Source organism: Haematobia irritans, chromosome 1, assembly GCF_050003625.1.
Source record: "Haematobia irritans isolate KBUSLIRL chromosome 1, ASM5000362v1, whole genome shotgun sequence".
NCBI classification, from domain to species: Eukaryota; Metazoa; Arthropoda; class Insecta; order Diptera; family Muscidae; genus Haematobia; species Haematobia irritans.
Window position 1 is genome coordinate 232267820 of NC_134397.1, and position 15558 is coordinate 232283377.

The 15558-nt window shown below is 36.3% G+C and overlaps 1 protein-coding gene across 4 annotated transcripts in view; it reads right to left on the reverse strand.

Annotated features, from left to right (window-relative positions):
- spg (dedicator of cytokinesis spg) overlaps positions 1-15558 on the reverse strand; it is a 228643-nt gene that overhangs the window by 2101 nt on the left and 210984 nt on the right. For all 4 annotated transcript variants that reach the window (XM_075295031.1, XM_075294988.1, XM_075294945.1 and 1 more), the window contains 5 exons: positions 13468-14288; positions 7911-8020; positions 686-892; positions 446-620; positions 42-263 (listed from right to left, as the gene is read on the reverse strand). In XM_075295031.1, the coding sequence (XP_075151146.1) occupies positions 42-263; positions 446-620; positions 686-892; positions 7911-8020; positions 13468-14288 (1535 nt within the window). The remainder of the gene's footprint in view (positions 1-41; positions 264-445; positions 621-685; positions 893-7910; positions 8021-13467; positions 14289-15558) is intronic.

Genomic DNA, 15558 nt, shown 5'->3' on the forward strand with positions numbered 1-15558 from the left:
AATGAAGTTGGATTTCTGATTTATTTAATTGTATTACTTACCCTAACAAATAGGGGAAAACCCAAGCCATAAAAGCCTACACGAAAATATTCGGGCTCTGGCCTCAATTGAGTTAGAATATTTTGGAAAAATTTAGCTTCCTGTATTAGAATATCACTTAGCTTATTGTAATCGAAGCGTTTTGTCTCATATAAAAGAGCCAATTCCTTACACAGGGGTATTCCCTTTTCCCAGCATTTGCCTTTGTCGAAATATTTTAAAATCTGAAATGGCAAAATAAAAATTATTTATTTATTCAACAACGTAATATAAAATGCCGAAACAGGCCAAATAAATTGTATATATAAGATATAAGAAATTTGTCTTTTTTTATTGAACTTATTTTTGTAGAAATCTCATTCTAACTTTAAAGATAAGGGAAAGTAAAACAATGTCTTTGTATTACCTCATGATATAGTCTTTCTTTGCGTTGCCATTGTGGTTGACCATCATTATCATTTGGTGATAAACTGATAGATTCTTTGTCCCAGCTCAACATATCAGCATAGAGTTTTAAAGTGAATCCAGCCTCAGTATAGTTTTCAGCTTGTAAATGTAAATCATGTAATTTATAAATGTACCTAGATTTACAGAAAAGAATATGAATTTTAAAATAATGGAGAAGATGTCAATTTAGCAAATTTACCTTAAATACATCTCTTCGCGATTGATTTCATTTTTATAGAAATTTAAAAGATTTACAGTACAAGACATGCGTTTATCTCGATTCTCTTCACCTTGCATCACACTACGATAATCTAATAGGCGTTCCAATAGCCGTGTTACCGATGCAATGAAAGCCGTTCCGGCATCCTTCCAACTGGGATTTTCATTATGGACTTTTTCTAAGAGACTTTAGAGAAGAGGAATTAAATTAATTAAATCCAAGATAATAGTAAACCTCTTTAGGTGTCCTGTGTATATATACAAACATACATATGTGTGTTAAATAATAGAAATATAATTATCAAGTAGACTCTGGTAATATTTACTAAAATGTTTGATAGAACAAAATATCATAAAATTTTGATAGGCAAATATCTGAAGGTTTTAATGAGTGTAATAACTTGTTCGGATGTTTTCAAAATACCGGCATAACATAAAATAAGCTCATTTTTGCATTTTTTATTAGTTAGAACAGATTAGTACTATTCTTCAAGGTCGATTTTTCCTTGTGATTTGGGCCAACATGAAAAATCGATTACAAGACGTTGGTCAAAATCAAAGAGAGAAAAATAACAAAATTCAATTGGTCAAATTTGAAAATTACAAAAATTTTCGTGATTTTTAGGATTTGTGACCAAAGGGCGATGGGTTAAAAGTTGATTTTGTATTGTACTGGGAGCCACGGTGCTGCAATGGTTAGCATGCCCGCCTTGCATACACAGGGTCGTGGGTTCAAACTCAGTTTCGACCAAATACCAAAAAGATTATCCCACCTCAGTAATGCTGGTGACATTTCTAAGTTTTTCCAAGCTTCTCTAAGTGGTTTCACTGCAATATGAAACGCCGTTCGGACTCGGCTATAAAAAGGAGGTCCCTTGAGCTTAACATGGAATCGGGCAGCACTCAGTGATGAAAGAGATGTTCACCACTGTGGTATCACAATGAAATGAAATGTCGGGCTGCCACTATACCTAACCTGACCTATCGTACATATGGAAAAGCAAAAAAGTTTGCGGAATATGAAGATTTTGAATAACGATTCATGTGCTGATTTTTATACCCTGCGCCACTCTGTGGAACAGGGTATTATAAGTTAGTGCATATGTTTGCAACACCCAGAAGGAGACGAGATAGACACATGGTGTCTTTGGCAAAACTGCTCAGGGTGGGTTCCTGAGTCGATATAGCCATGTCCGTCTGTCCGTGAACACATTTTTGTAATCAAAGTCTAGGTCGCAGTTTTAGTCCAATCGACTTCAAATTTGGCACAAGTATGTGTTTTGGCTCAGAATAGAACCCTATTGGAAGAAATCGGTTTGGAAGAAATCGGTTCAGATTTAGATATAGCCCCCATATATATCTTTCGTCCGATATGGACTTATATGGCCAGAAGCCAGAGTTTTACCCTGATTTGCTTAAAATTTTGCACAAGAAGAACAATTAATACTATAGTCAAGTGTGCCAAATGTTATTGAAATCGGTTCAGATTTAGATATAGCTCCCATATATATCTTTCGCCCGATATGGACTAATACGGTCCCAGAAGCCAGAGTTTTACCCCGATTTGGTGGAAATTTTGCACTAGGAGTACAATTAGTAGTGTAGTCAAGTGTGCCAAATTTTATTGAAATCGGTTCAGATTTAGATATAGCTCCCATATATATCGTTCGCCCGATTTACACTCATGTGACCACAGTGGCCAATCTTTTACTCCGATTTAATTGAAATTTTGCACAGGGAGTAGAATTAGCATTGTAGCTATGCGTACCAAATTTGGTTGAAATCGGTTCAGATTTAGATATAGCTCCCATATATAGCTTTCGCCCGATTTACACTCATATGACCACAGAGGCCAATTTTTTGCTCCGATTTAGTTGAAATTTTGCACAGAGAGTAGAATTAGCATTGTAGCTATGCATGCCAAATTTGGTTGAAATCGGTTCAGATTTAGATATAGCTCCCATATATATGTTTTTCTGATTTCGACAAAAATGGTCAAAATACCAAAATTTTCCTTGTAAAATCGCCCCTGCTTAGTCGAAAAGTTGTAAAAATGACTCTAATTTTCCTAAACTTATAATACATGTATATCGAGCGATAAATCATAAATAAACTTTTGCGAAGTTTCCTTAAAATTGCTTCAGATTTAAATGTTTCCCATATTTTTTACTAACATTGTGTTCCACCCTAGTGCATTATCCGAGTTAAATTTTGAGTCTATAGATTTTGTAGAAGTCTATCAAATTCTGTCCAGATGTTTCCTTAAAATTGCTTCAGATTTAAATGTTTCCCATATTTTTTACTAACATTGTGTTCCACCCTAGTGCATTATCCGAGTTAAATTTTGAGTCTATAGATTTTGTAGAAGTCTATCAAATTCTGTCCAGATCGAGTGATAATTAAATGAATGTATTTGGGACAAACCTTTATATATAGCTCCCAACACATTTGACGGATGTGATATGGTATCGAAAATTTAGATCTACAAAGTGGTGCAGGGTATAATATAGTCGGCCCCGCCCGACTTTAAAGTATGATACGGTCAAAATTTGGTCAAGGGAAAATGCGTGTAAATCGGTGAAATCGTTTATTTAAAAAATTTAAAAAATTAAATTTCTTTTTCAAGTTCAATTATTATAAAATTCAGGAACAATATTCAGTTAGGCTGTCGCTTTTCCAAATCCGAATTGCCGGGCCTCAAGCTTGACACCTGCCATCAGATTTTGTACAGCCACCTTGTCCACCTTCTTCGCCGCAGAAAGCCAGTTTGCCTTGAACTGCTGCTCGTCCTTAGCAGTTTTTTTGGTCTTCTTTAGATTCCGCTTGACAATAGCCCAGTATTTCTCAATTGGGCGGAGCTCTGGCGTGTTGGGAGGGTTCTTGTCCTTGGGAACCACCTGCACGTTGTTGGCGGGGTACCACTCCATGGCCTTTTTACCGTAATGGCAAGATGCCAAATCCGGCCAAAACAGTACGGAACAACCGTGTTTCTTCAGGAAAGGCAGCAGACGTTTATTCAAACACTCTTTCACGTAAATTTCTTGGTTGACAGTCCCGGAAGCTATGAAAATGCTGCTTTTCAAGCCACAGGTACAGATGGCTTGCCAAACCAGATATTTCTTTGCGAACTTTGACAGTTTTATGTGCTTGAAAATATCTGCTACCTTTCCCCTTCCTTTTGCCGTATAAACTCCTGTCCCGGAAGCTGCTTGTAGTCGGCTTTGACGTAGGTTTCGTCGTCCATTACCACGCAGTCAAACTTCGTCAGCATCGTCGTGTACAGCCTCCGGGATCGCGCTTTGGCCGTCGTATTTTGTTTATCATCGCGATTTGGAGTCACTACCTTCTTGTAAGTCGATAGTCCGGCTCGTTTTTTTGGCTCGATGCACGGTTGTAGACGATACACCCAGCTTATTTGCGGCATCTCGGAGAGAGAGGTTAGGGTTTCGCTTGAAAGTACCGGCAACTCTCTTTGTCGTCTCAGCGGCTTCCGGTTTTCGATTTCCCCCCGATCCAGACTTCCTGGCTGTCGACAAACGTTCCCCAAACACTTTAATTACATTTGTAACGGTTGATTTGACAACTTTTAGTGATTTTGCCAGCTTTGCGTGCGAGTAGCTCGGATTTTCGCGATGCGCGAGCAAAATTTTGATACGCTGCTCTTCTTGCTTGGACGGCATTTTGACAACTGAAGAGTGAATTCCAAAATCAAAATAGGAGCAACTTTCTACACACACACACCTTCAAAATGAGGGGTGTTCAGGTTTTTTAAATGCAAAATTGAAAGAAATACGTCAAGTTTATATTGACCAAATTTTGACCGTATAGCCTTTACTATCATTTTTGTGATTGAAGACATTTCAATTAAAACAAGTATATACAGCAGTAAATTCGGCCGGGCCGAATTTTAAATACCCACCACCATGAATCAAGTATAATAGTTTACTATGAAAACTCTTCGTCGTAGTGGGTTACTTGATAATATATAGAATTGTAGGGGGTTTGATGACAAATCTTCTCCCAAACGAGCCAGCTCCCGGAGACAAACTTTAAAGATTCTACCTATGAAGACCAGATAAGATTCTGGATTTATGAGAACCAATTTTGTTTGAGTTTTAGAGAAAATATAAACATATCGTGTATATGTTGAAATTACGCCTTGATTTAAAATCTTACATCTGTAGATTTTTCCGCATTTATTTAAATACGATGAGTAAAATCTGGAACTTTTACTTTCAGTTTGGAGCAATTTTCATGATCAGTGCGCCTGCTATACCCTGAAAGAAGTGTTTTCTTTTTTGAGAAACGTAATTTTAGACAAGCAAAGTTTTCTTTAGACACAAATTTTAGAGACAATCTTTAAATAAACAGAAACACTTTATAAGAAAAAGAAATTTCGTTTGTCTAAAATTTTATTATAGATTACTAATTTCCAGCAAATTGGATAAAAACCACGGATTCTAGAAGCCCAAGAAATAAAGCCGGGTGATCGGTGTATATGGGGGCTATACCAAAACATGGACCGATAGGCACCATTTGCTTCTCACATACTTGTGATCTTAAAATACCTCCAGATTTTCAATTTCAAACAAATCGGCCAGAAAATATAGTCTCTAGACGCCCAAGAAGTAAAAATCGAGAGATCAGTCTATATGGGGGTTATACCAAACAATTGACCGATATAACTCAATTTCGGCACTCTTATTTGTGGTCTAAAAATACCTCTAGATTTCGAATTTCAGGCAAATCATGTAATAAATACAGTTTATTGTAGCTCAAGAATTTCAGGCAAATCAGATGGTTAATATAGTTCATAGAAGCCCTAAAAGCAAAATCGGGATATCGGTCTATATGGGGGCTATACCAAAACATGGACCGATGAGCACCATTTTCGGCACACCTTTTTATGGTCCTCAAATACCTCTATATTTCCAATTTCAGGCAAATTGGATAAAAACTACGGTTTTTATAGGCCAAAGACTCCAAATCGGGAGGTTGGTTTATATGGGTGCTATAACAAAACATGGACCGATGCGGACCATTTTCGACAAACCTCTTTTTGGTCCCAAAATACCTTTAGATTTTCAATTTCATACAAATCGGATAGAAAGTACTGTTTGTAGACGCGTAAGAAGCAAAATCGGGAGATCGGTCTATATGGGGGCTATACCAAAACAAGGACCGATATGGACCATTTTCGACACACCTCTTTATGGTCCTAAAATACCTCTAGATTTTCAATTTCAGGCAAATCGGATGGTAAATATAGTTTCTAGACGCCCAAGAAGCAAAATCGGGAGGTTGGTTTATATGGGGGCTATATCAAAACATGGACCGATGCGGACCATTTTCGACACACCTCTTTTTGGTCCCAAAATACCTTTAGATTTTCAATTTCATACAAATCGGATAGAAAATACTGTTTCTAGACGTGTAAGAAGAAAAATCGGGAGATCGGTCTATATGGGGGCTATACCAAAACATGGACCGATATGGTCCATTTTCGACACACCTCTTTATAGTCCCACAATACCTCTAGATTTCCAATTTCAGACAAATCGGGTAGAAAATACTGTTTCTAGACGCCTAAGAAGCAAAATCGGGAGATCGGTCTATATGGGGGCTATACGAAAACATGGACCGATACGGACCATTTTCGACACACCACTCTACGGTCCCAAAATATCTCTAGATTTTCAATTTCAGGCAAATCTGATAAAAACTACGGTTTTTATAGGCCCAAGACCCCAAATCGGGAGGTCGGTTTATATGGGGACTATATCAAAACTTGGACCGATATAGCCCATCTTCGAACTTGACCTGCCTGCAAACAAAAAACTAATCTGTGCCAAATTTCGGGACGATAGCGCCATTATTGAAGGCTGTAGCGTGATTACAACAGACAGACAGACAGACAGACAGACGGACAGACGGACATGCTTATATCGTCTTAGAATTTCTCCCTGATCAATAATATATATACTTTATATAGTCGGAAATCGATATTTCGATGTGTTACAAACGGAATGACAAACTTATTATACCCCCGTCACCATTTTATGGTGGTGGGTATAAAAATAATTAGAAATTTTGATTTTATTCGATCTTTCTTTTATCCAATAGAAAATAATTAATCAAGCTTGCGATCGTTTTTGGTGTGTATTGGTTTCTTTATTTTTCAATATTTCGCAATTACATTGAATTGCTTCATCAGGAGTCGATTTTTATTTTAATTGGATTAATTAATTTCGGTTTGTGTCTCCGCTAAGATAAAGTTCACTTTAACACCACGGACATCTCTAACTGCTAATATTCAAAAACAATTGTTTACGAATAATTCGCAATCCACTATAGAAAATCAACAACAACCTATTTTGTTTTGTCAAAAAGTCGAATTTGTCATATCTTGACTTATATCAATAGTCCACAGGTATAATAAATATTTACAGCTAACTAATTAAAAAAATAATAATAATTACATTAAAATATACAACTAAATAAAAAAATTGAAAATTATTATTTCAATTGGATTTTCGTTGACCGTTTTGTTTTATTTTTAAGCAGGTCAATTTATTTTGCTTCTCTTTATTTCACTCACATTTGAATTGTTTCTTCAGAGGTTGCGTAGTACACAAAAACAACACAAGCGTATGTAGTTTCAAATATGGAAAATTGCGAAATATTGGGTGTTATAGCTAATGAGAAACAAAATAAATAAACCTTTGAGCTTGAAAATAAAATCAATGCATCATATTTTGAATATTTGTATACTTAACATACATATGTTTCGTTTCCATTACAAACAAATAAAAAGTTTTATAAAATTAATGTAATTTTTCAATTAAATTGCAAATTCTAAATAAAATAAGCGATGAAGTTATATACAAAAAATGAATTTCTACCATAGCAAATAAATGGGATTGTACTGAACTTACACCAGGCTTAGATGTTCCCTTTTGGTATGGTTCATTATCATATGGGTGGGTATGCATTGTTATTGAAATAGTTAATAATAATAATGATTATGAGAAGCATGTTGTAATAAAAATGTTGGTATGTTTAGTAAAAAAGTGTGTAGACATATATAATATTTAATAACATTTGCAACATCATACAACATCAAATAGCACAGGATGGCAGTGAAGAAGTGAATGCCACGTTTTCATAGTGCCACTGCATAAACTTGAAAAGAAAAATTAACTTACATTGTGCTAAATAGTTCACGATATTCATCATCGCCCTTATTTTCACTTATGAGTAAATCCAATTTATCAATAAGTTCACTTTCAACTAAACGGAATGATCCACGTGCAGCCTGAAAGTAAAATAAGTAATTATTTTTTTCAAAATTCCAAATAAGAGAATCTGCTAAAAATGAATTTATCAATTCCATAAGTTGAAATTAAAAAAAAAATCTTAAACAGATACACAGTAAAATACAACTGAAAAAGGGAAAGCTGTTAATTTTAGGATATTTTAACTGTTAATTTTAGGATTTTTTAACTAAGATGTATTACAAGCGACGATACAATAAAAATAAGTAAGGTTCATAGTACGACGACAGTCTTGCATGCCATTTCAGCACACATTAATATGGGACTCAATCAGCCCAAGCCGTGTCACAGGACGGTCCTAGTAGTGGCGCTTGACCTATCGAAGGCATTCGATACGGTCAACCATGCCACACTATTCGAGGACATCGAGAATACGTCCCTACCGGCAGCAACCGAGCGTTGGGTTCTATGCGGACGCCAGTCGTACGTGGAATTCAGGGACAAGAAGTTAAACAGGGACTTCCCCAGGGTTGGGTGATATCTCCGGCACAATTTAATCTCTACCTGTTCTCAATTCCACCCCCTCCTGACGGCGTCCAGATTGTATCATATGCGGACGACCGTACAATCCTGGCATCCGGGCCCATTGTTGATGACATATGCGATCGTTTAAACGTCTACATTGCTGATCTTACCAGTTTTTTCACTGCTAGAAATTTGAGGATATCCGCCACCAAATCCTCAGCCACACTGTTCACTACATGGACGGCGGAAGTACGTAGGCAGTTGAATGTTAGATTCGATGGCGGAATAATTCCGACAGTGAACTACCCCAAGATACTCGGGGTCACATTCGACAGCCTTTTTAACCCTTTCGACCCCGAGTTTTTATAGGTATCGCTAAATTTTTTTTACTTTTAATCATGTTGAAGTCATTTAAGAAGCGTCTAGCCAAAATTTCGGGTCGCCACGCCCATTCGTTTAGGCGATAGAGAATGTTGCCTGTGGGCAACTTTTGGCAATTGTGACTACAAACTATTTTGTTTTGTAATGATAGACGTATTACGTTTTATTGGATTTTTGTTAAGTTTTTTGTTATTTTACAGTAAATATATACTTAGATGCGCGCGTGAGTGGAATTTCAATCACGCTCAAACACATTCACGAAGAAATATTTGTACTCACGCTTGCCATGTGGGTAGGAATTCACGGTCACGAAATGAAAAGTCATACTCGCACACGCTCACACATGAAAAATGTTTATGTCTCACGCTTTCGCACGATTCACGACAATTTCCGTAATTCACGACAAATCTCGTAAGTCACGAATATTTTCGGAACACGACAATTTTCGTGGCTCAATAAAATTCTGGTAATTAACGAAATTTCTCGTGACTCACGCTATTGAAATCTTAAGCGCGGTTAAATATGTAAAGGTGATTAAAATCGTTGAGCTTGAATTTAACCCTGAACGTGAATTTGTTCGTGATTGTGACTTTTTGTGTCTGTTTTACCGTGAGTGCGAATTTTATCGTGAATATGAATTTTATTGTTAATGTAAATTTTATCTTGAGCGTGAGTTGGATCCTGAGCGTGGGTTGGATCGTGAGAGTAAATTTTTATCGGGAGCGTGATTTCGGAGAAAGTTTACTCACTCACAATCACGAACACAATTTGATTTTTACTCACGCTCACGCGCCACACATTTTTCTTTAATCCCGTTCACGCACATTCAAGAGGTTTCGTTTAAATTTCATTCTCGAGATTTCGTTTAAATTTCATTCACGGCTTCGCGTGAATCACGCGTGACTCACGAAAATGTTTTTGTCAATTTAACTGACGGTGTAAAAAACCAAAGTATTATAAAGCGTCAATATTCGTGCTAATCCACTAGTATGTTGCTAAGAAGTGGCTTCCTCCCTTTTTCCCGATTCCTTCCAAATTCCCCACTGCACTGCAGATATGTTTTCCACATCATCGCCGCATTTCTCGTCACTGGGACATCCCAATTGAAGTTCAAAATTTGTTCATAATCATTGTTTTTCAAACCTTTTTTCTCCAGGTCTTATGTTCAAAAATATGTAATTTTACTACCACAATTGCCCAAAGTTGCCCACAGGCAACTTTTCAATTTTAAAAATTTCAAATCTGTTGTTTTTTTTTTCAATTCTAAGATTTGACTTCCAGAAATATTTTATTTGACATGTACTACAATAGATTTAATAAAAACTTTCAACATTTTAGTTGTAATTTTTGAAAAAAGTCACATGTATAAAAACCTCTTTTTAAATTCGCAAATATTTTTTTCTTGAGGTACGTGCGTATTAATGAAAAAAATTTTGCTAATTGACAACCAAATTAGCTGATTTTTCATTCAACTTGAAGAAAAACACTTGTAGCTTTTGATACCGTTACAGTTTTATGAACAAAAACAAAAACAACGCTGACAGTGAGTCTCAAAACACAAAAAGTTGCCCACCGGCAACTTTAGGGTCGAAAGGGTTAAGTCGTCTGCCCATGCCACTGCAATTTGTAACGAGGTCCTCAAGTCAAAGGACAAAGAAAACTTGTTGCTACCTATAAGGCAATTGGCCGGTCAGTGGTAAACTATGCCAATGTGGACACCTCAGACAAGCGAAACGCAGTGGAATAATATCCAGACCTGTCAGAACGCTGCCCTTAGAACTGCAACAGGATGTCTCCGCAGTACACCTCTGGATCACCTTTATGCGGAGACCAAGATCATCCCGGTGCGTCGACACAACTACATGTTGTCAAAGCAGTATCTCCTGGGCTGTTATCGAAGTTGTCATCCAAATCACCATCTTGTGGATAGGCAACCTTCACCCAGGAATGTAAGGGTTGATCTTCACCTTCTAGAGCCCGCGTTACAAAAGTGAGCCTCTAGATCAGGCAGCATATCAGACAGGTCTGAACAGGATTCATGAGGATACTGTAGCTGAAGCAGTGAGAAGCTACAAGGTTAATCCTATTCTCGGAGTCCGACCACCGCCCATAGCATCGGAGGGAAGAGACCTCCCAAAGCAGACTAGGGTGGTTTTAGCCCAATTAAGATCAGGCAAGTGCAGCCACCTCAATTCCTACCTATCAGTGATTGATAGCAGCGTAGCTGACGTGTGTCCCATCTGTAACCAAGGGCCACATGACACTCGTCACCTTTTTGCTTGCCCATCTAAACCTTCCAAAGCAGACTAGCGTGGTTTTAGCCCAATTAAGATTAGGCAAGTGCAGCCACCTCAATTCCTACCTATCAGTGATTGATAACAGCGTAGCTGACGTGTGTCCCATCTGTAACCAAGGGCCACATGACACTCGTCACCTTTTTGCTTGCCCATCTAAACCTACCCGACTCACCACCAGATCACTCTGGACACACCCCACCCTTGTCGCAGAGTTCCTAGATCTGGAAGTATCAAAACATTGAACAAATTGGATGAAATTACATTAAAACTGGTACAACAACAACAATAAGTAAATATTTTTCTATAACTTAGAAATGGGTCATGGGAACGGTTGCCACTCGAGCCAAAAATAATTTACCAAAATTTGGAGAAAATTTTACCAAAAAAACTACTAAACAAAAAATTTTATTTTGTAAAATGTTATTTCTATAGAAAATTTGGTCAAAATTTTATTTCTATAGAAAATTTTGTAAAAATTTTATTTCTATAGAAAACTTTGTCAAAATTTTATTTCTATAGAAAATTTTGTCAAAATTTTATTTCCATAGAAAATTTTGTCAAAATTTTATTTTTATAGAAAACTTTGTAAAAATTTTATTTCTATAGAAAATTTTGTCAAAATTTTATTTCTATAGAAAATTTTGTCAAAATTTTATTTCTATAGAAAATTTTGTCAAAATTGTATTTCTATAGAAAATTTTGTCAAAATTTTATTTTTATAGAAAATTTTATCAAAGTTTTATTTCTATAAAAAATTTTGTCAAAATTTTATATCTATAGAAAGTTTTGTCAAAATTTTATTTCTATAGAAAATTTTGTTAAAATTGTATTTCTATAGAAAATTTTGTTAAAATTTTATTTCAATAGAAAATTTTGTCAAAATTTTATTTCTATAGAAAATTTTGTCAAAATATTTCTATAGAAAATTTTTGTCAAAATATTTCTATAGAAAATTTTTGTCAAAATTGTATTTTGTCAAATTTGTACTTCTATAGAAAATTTTGTCAAAATTTTATTTCTATGGAAAATTTTATCAAAATTTTATTTTTATAGAAAACTTTGTCAAAATTTTATTTCTATACAAAATTTTGTCAAAATTTTATTTCCATAGAAAATTTTGTCAAAATTTTATTTCCATAGAAAATTTTGTCAACATTTTACTTCTATAGAATATTTTGTTAAAATTTTATTTCTATAGAAAATTTTATCAAAATATCTATCAAAATATCAAGAATTCTACCAATCTACCAAAGAGTAAATAATCTACCATTTTTGGTAGAATTCTACCAACATTGGCAACCGCTCAATAACGCTGGTGACATTTCTGAGTGTTTCAAACCACTTAGAGAAGTTTCACTACAATGTGAAATGCCGTTCGGCCTCGGTCCCTTGCCGGCTATAAGCGTAACGTACGAGTGTAGAATTTTCCAGAGTTATGAGATGTTTAGTGAGTCACGAAGAGTCTCCAGAGTGAAGACCTGATTTTAATCCCTATTGAGTACTTTGTACGTCGACATTTAGATTTTACGGCGTGAAAAGTCGATATTGATCTTAACACTTTCACTACCGATGTCCACTTGGAAGGACATTCGAAAACGACACCAAACTCTATTTTCCCACTTAGTTTCGATTTATTTCTTGATGTTATTTTAAAGTAAAGACTTTAATATAAATAAGCTATAAATATTTTCCATATTGGTGAGCACTAAAACGAATTTTTATAAACTTCTTTAAAAATAAACAAAAAATACGAAATTTTGAGTCCATTTTTCTACTGTATGTCTTTAGTAAATGGACATTCATACATAAACTATAGTTGATATTTTTTGGGCTCTTTTTTGTATTTTTTCTCACACTTCGAAATATATTATAGACCAAACAGCGCTTATTTTCGTCAGGCCATTAAGTCCAATTCAAAAATCAAGTTTTCAGAACAAACTCATATAGGTCTTGAAGTAATTGAGGTAGGTTCTCAAAATGACAATTTTTGTTCTACATGATGTTAGTACTAGTAAACCCAGAAGAAAAATTAAAATTTTTTTACATTAGGTTTATTTCGGTAGTGAAAGGGTTAATCAATTACTTGAAAACAATTTGAAGAAATCTAGTAGTCGATAATATAAAACAGCAAAAGTCGATAAGTCGAATCTGAAGATTACAACATTTACAACGATTAGAGAAATTTTCATCTCTACCTCAACTTTATCCCTCTATTCCGATTTACGAATTCGCAAATGGAGAATTAATTAATTTTTGTTTTAATATTCTCTATTGATTTTACATACCTGTTCACATTGCATCATATCGTAGAATACAGTGAGTGTGGCTTTTCTCAAAGACGGTTCGGGTACTAGAGTCACTTCAAGGAATGGACCTACCATCGATGGTATAAAATGCAATTTCTGCTCTCCCAATTGCGACCACATGCTCAATATTTGAAAACCCATTAGAACACGCATGTCACCATGTGAATGTAGTATCTTACGTCGTTTCGGTTCACGATACTTTTCCAATTGCAACGAGGGTTGTGTGAGAAATGTTACAGCTAAACTAAAATAGGTCCACCATAATTGTGAATCAAAAGATTTCGATCCAAGAAATCGATAGACTAAAGGTTTGGCAAATTCTTCCAATGATCGACGTAGAACATCATTACAGGCCAATTTCATGATTAACCAATCGCCAGGGAAAACCAACCAATCTTGTGATAGAAGTTCTTCGAAAACTAACATTGATTTGGCCAGAAATTCTTTGAGATCCCGAGGATCCTTATTGGGGCTTAGTTCGTCCCAATAGCGTTTGTAGTGGGTCTCATCTAATAACTGCAACAAACCCAAACAGCATGCCACCAATTGAGGTAAAACCGGATTTGATCCCTCGATAATAATGATAATGGTTTTGATTAAAATGCTTAGAATATTTTTGCATAATGAATCCAAATCATGCTGCAGTGTATTGGTGACTTTATCCTTTTGTTCTCGCTGCAATTCATAAAGATGCGTTAGAATTTCCGAAAGAATTTCGGCGCAAAGTTTCAATTCATCGCGACGGCTGAGATGCATGCGTAAATGTTTACAGGCCACCGAAAGGATAACTGTGCGGGAATCTGGAATAAACAAAAAATACAGAAAATATTATTCAATAAGACGAATGATCGTCAAGGCTTTATGACGCGATACAATATTTTTAACGAAGAAATTTTAATTTTTTTGAGTATGTCTCAAACATTTTATGAACTAAAGCAGAAGAAATTTTCCGTACGATTCCCAAAAATATTAAGAATGAACTACCGTGAGGTTAAAATGGTCATGATTTAATTTTTTTCTTTTTTCGTGAAGTTTGCATTTAAAAAACCTGAATACCCCTCATTTTGAAGGTGTGTGTGTGTAGAATGTTGCTCCTATTTTGATTTTGGAATTCACTCTTCAGTTGTCAAAATGCCGTCCAAGCAAGAAGAGCAGCGTATCAAAATTTTGCTTGCGCATCGCGAAAATCCGAGCTACTCGCACGCAAAGCTGGCAAAATCGCCAAAAGTTGCCAAATCAACCGTTACAAATGTAATTAAAGTGTTTGGGGAACGTTTGTCGACAGTCAGGAAGTCTGGATCGGGGGGACATCGAAAACCGGAACCCGCTGAGACGACAAAGAGAGTTGCCGGTAGTTTCAAGCGAAACCCTAACCTCTCTCTCCGAGATGCCGCAAATAAGCTGGGTGTATCGTCTACAACCGTGCATCGAGCCAAAAAACGAGCCGGACTATCGACTTACAAGAAGGTAGTGACTCCAAATCGCGATGATAAACAAAATACGACGGCCAAAGCGCGATCCCGGAGGCTGTACACGACGATGCTGACGAAGGACGACGAAACCTACGTCAAAGCCGACTACAAGCAGCTTCCGGGACAGGAGTTTTATACGGCAAAAGGAAGGGGAAAGGTAGCAGATATTTTCAAGCACATAAAACTGTCAAAGTTCGCAAAGAAATATCTGGTTTGGCAAGCCATCTGTACCTGTGGCTTGAAAATCAGCATTTTCATAGCTTCCGGGACTGTCAACCAAGAAATTTACGTGAAAGAGTGTTTGAATAAACGTCTGCTGCCTTTCCTGAAGAAACACGGTTGTTCCGTACTGTTTTGGCCGAATTTGGCATCTTGCCATTACGGTAAAAAGACCATGGAGTGGTACGCCGCCAACAACGTGCAGGTGGTTCCCAAGGACAAGAACCCTCCCAACATGCCAGAGCTCCGCCAAATTGAGAAATACTGGGCTATTGTCAAGCGGAAGCTAAAGAAGACCAAAAAAAACTGCTAGGGACGAGCAGCAGTTCAAGGCAAACTGGCTTTCTGCGGCGAAGAAGGTGGACAAGGTGGCTGTACA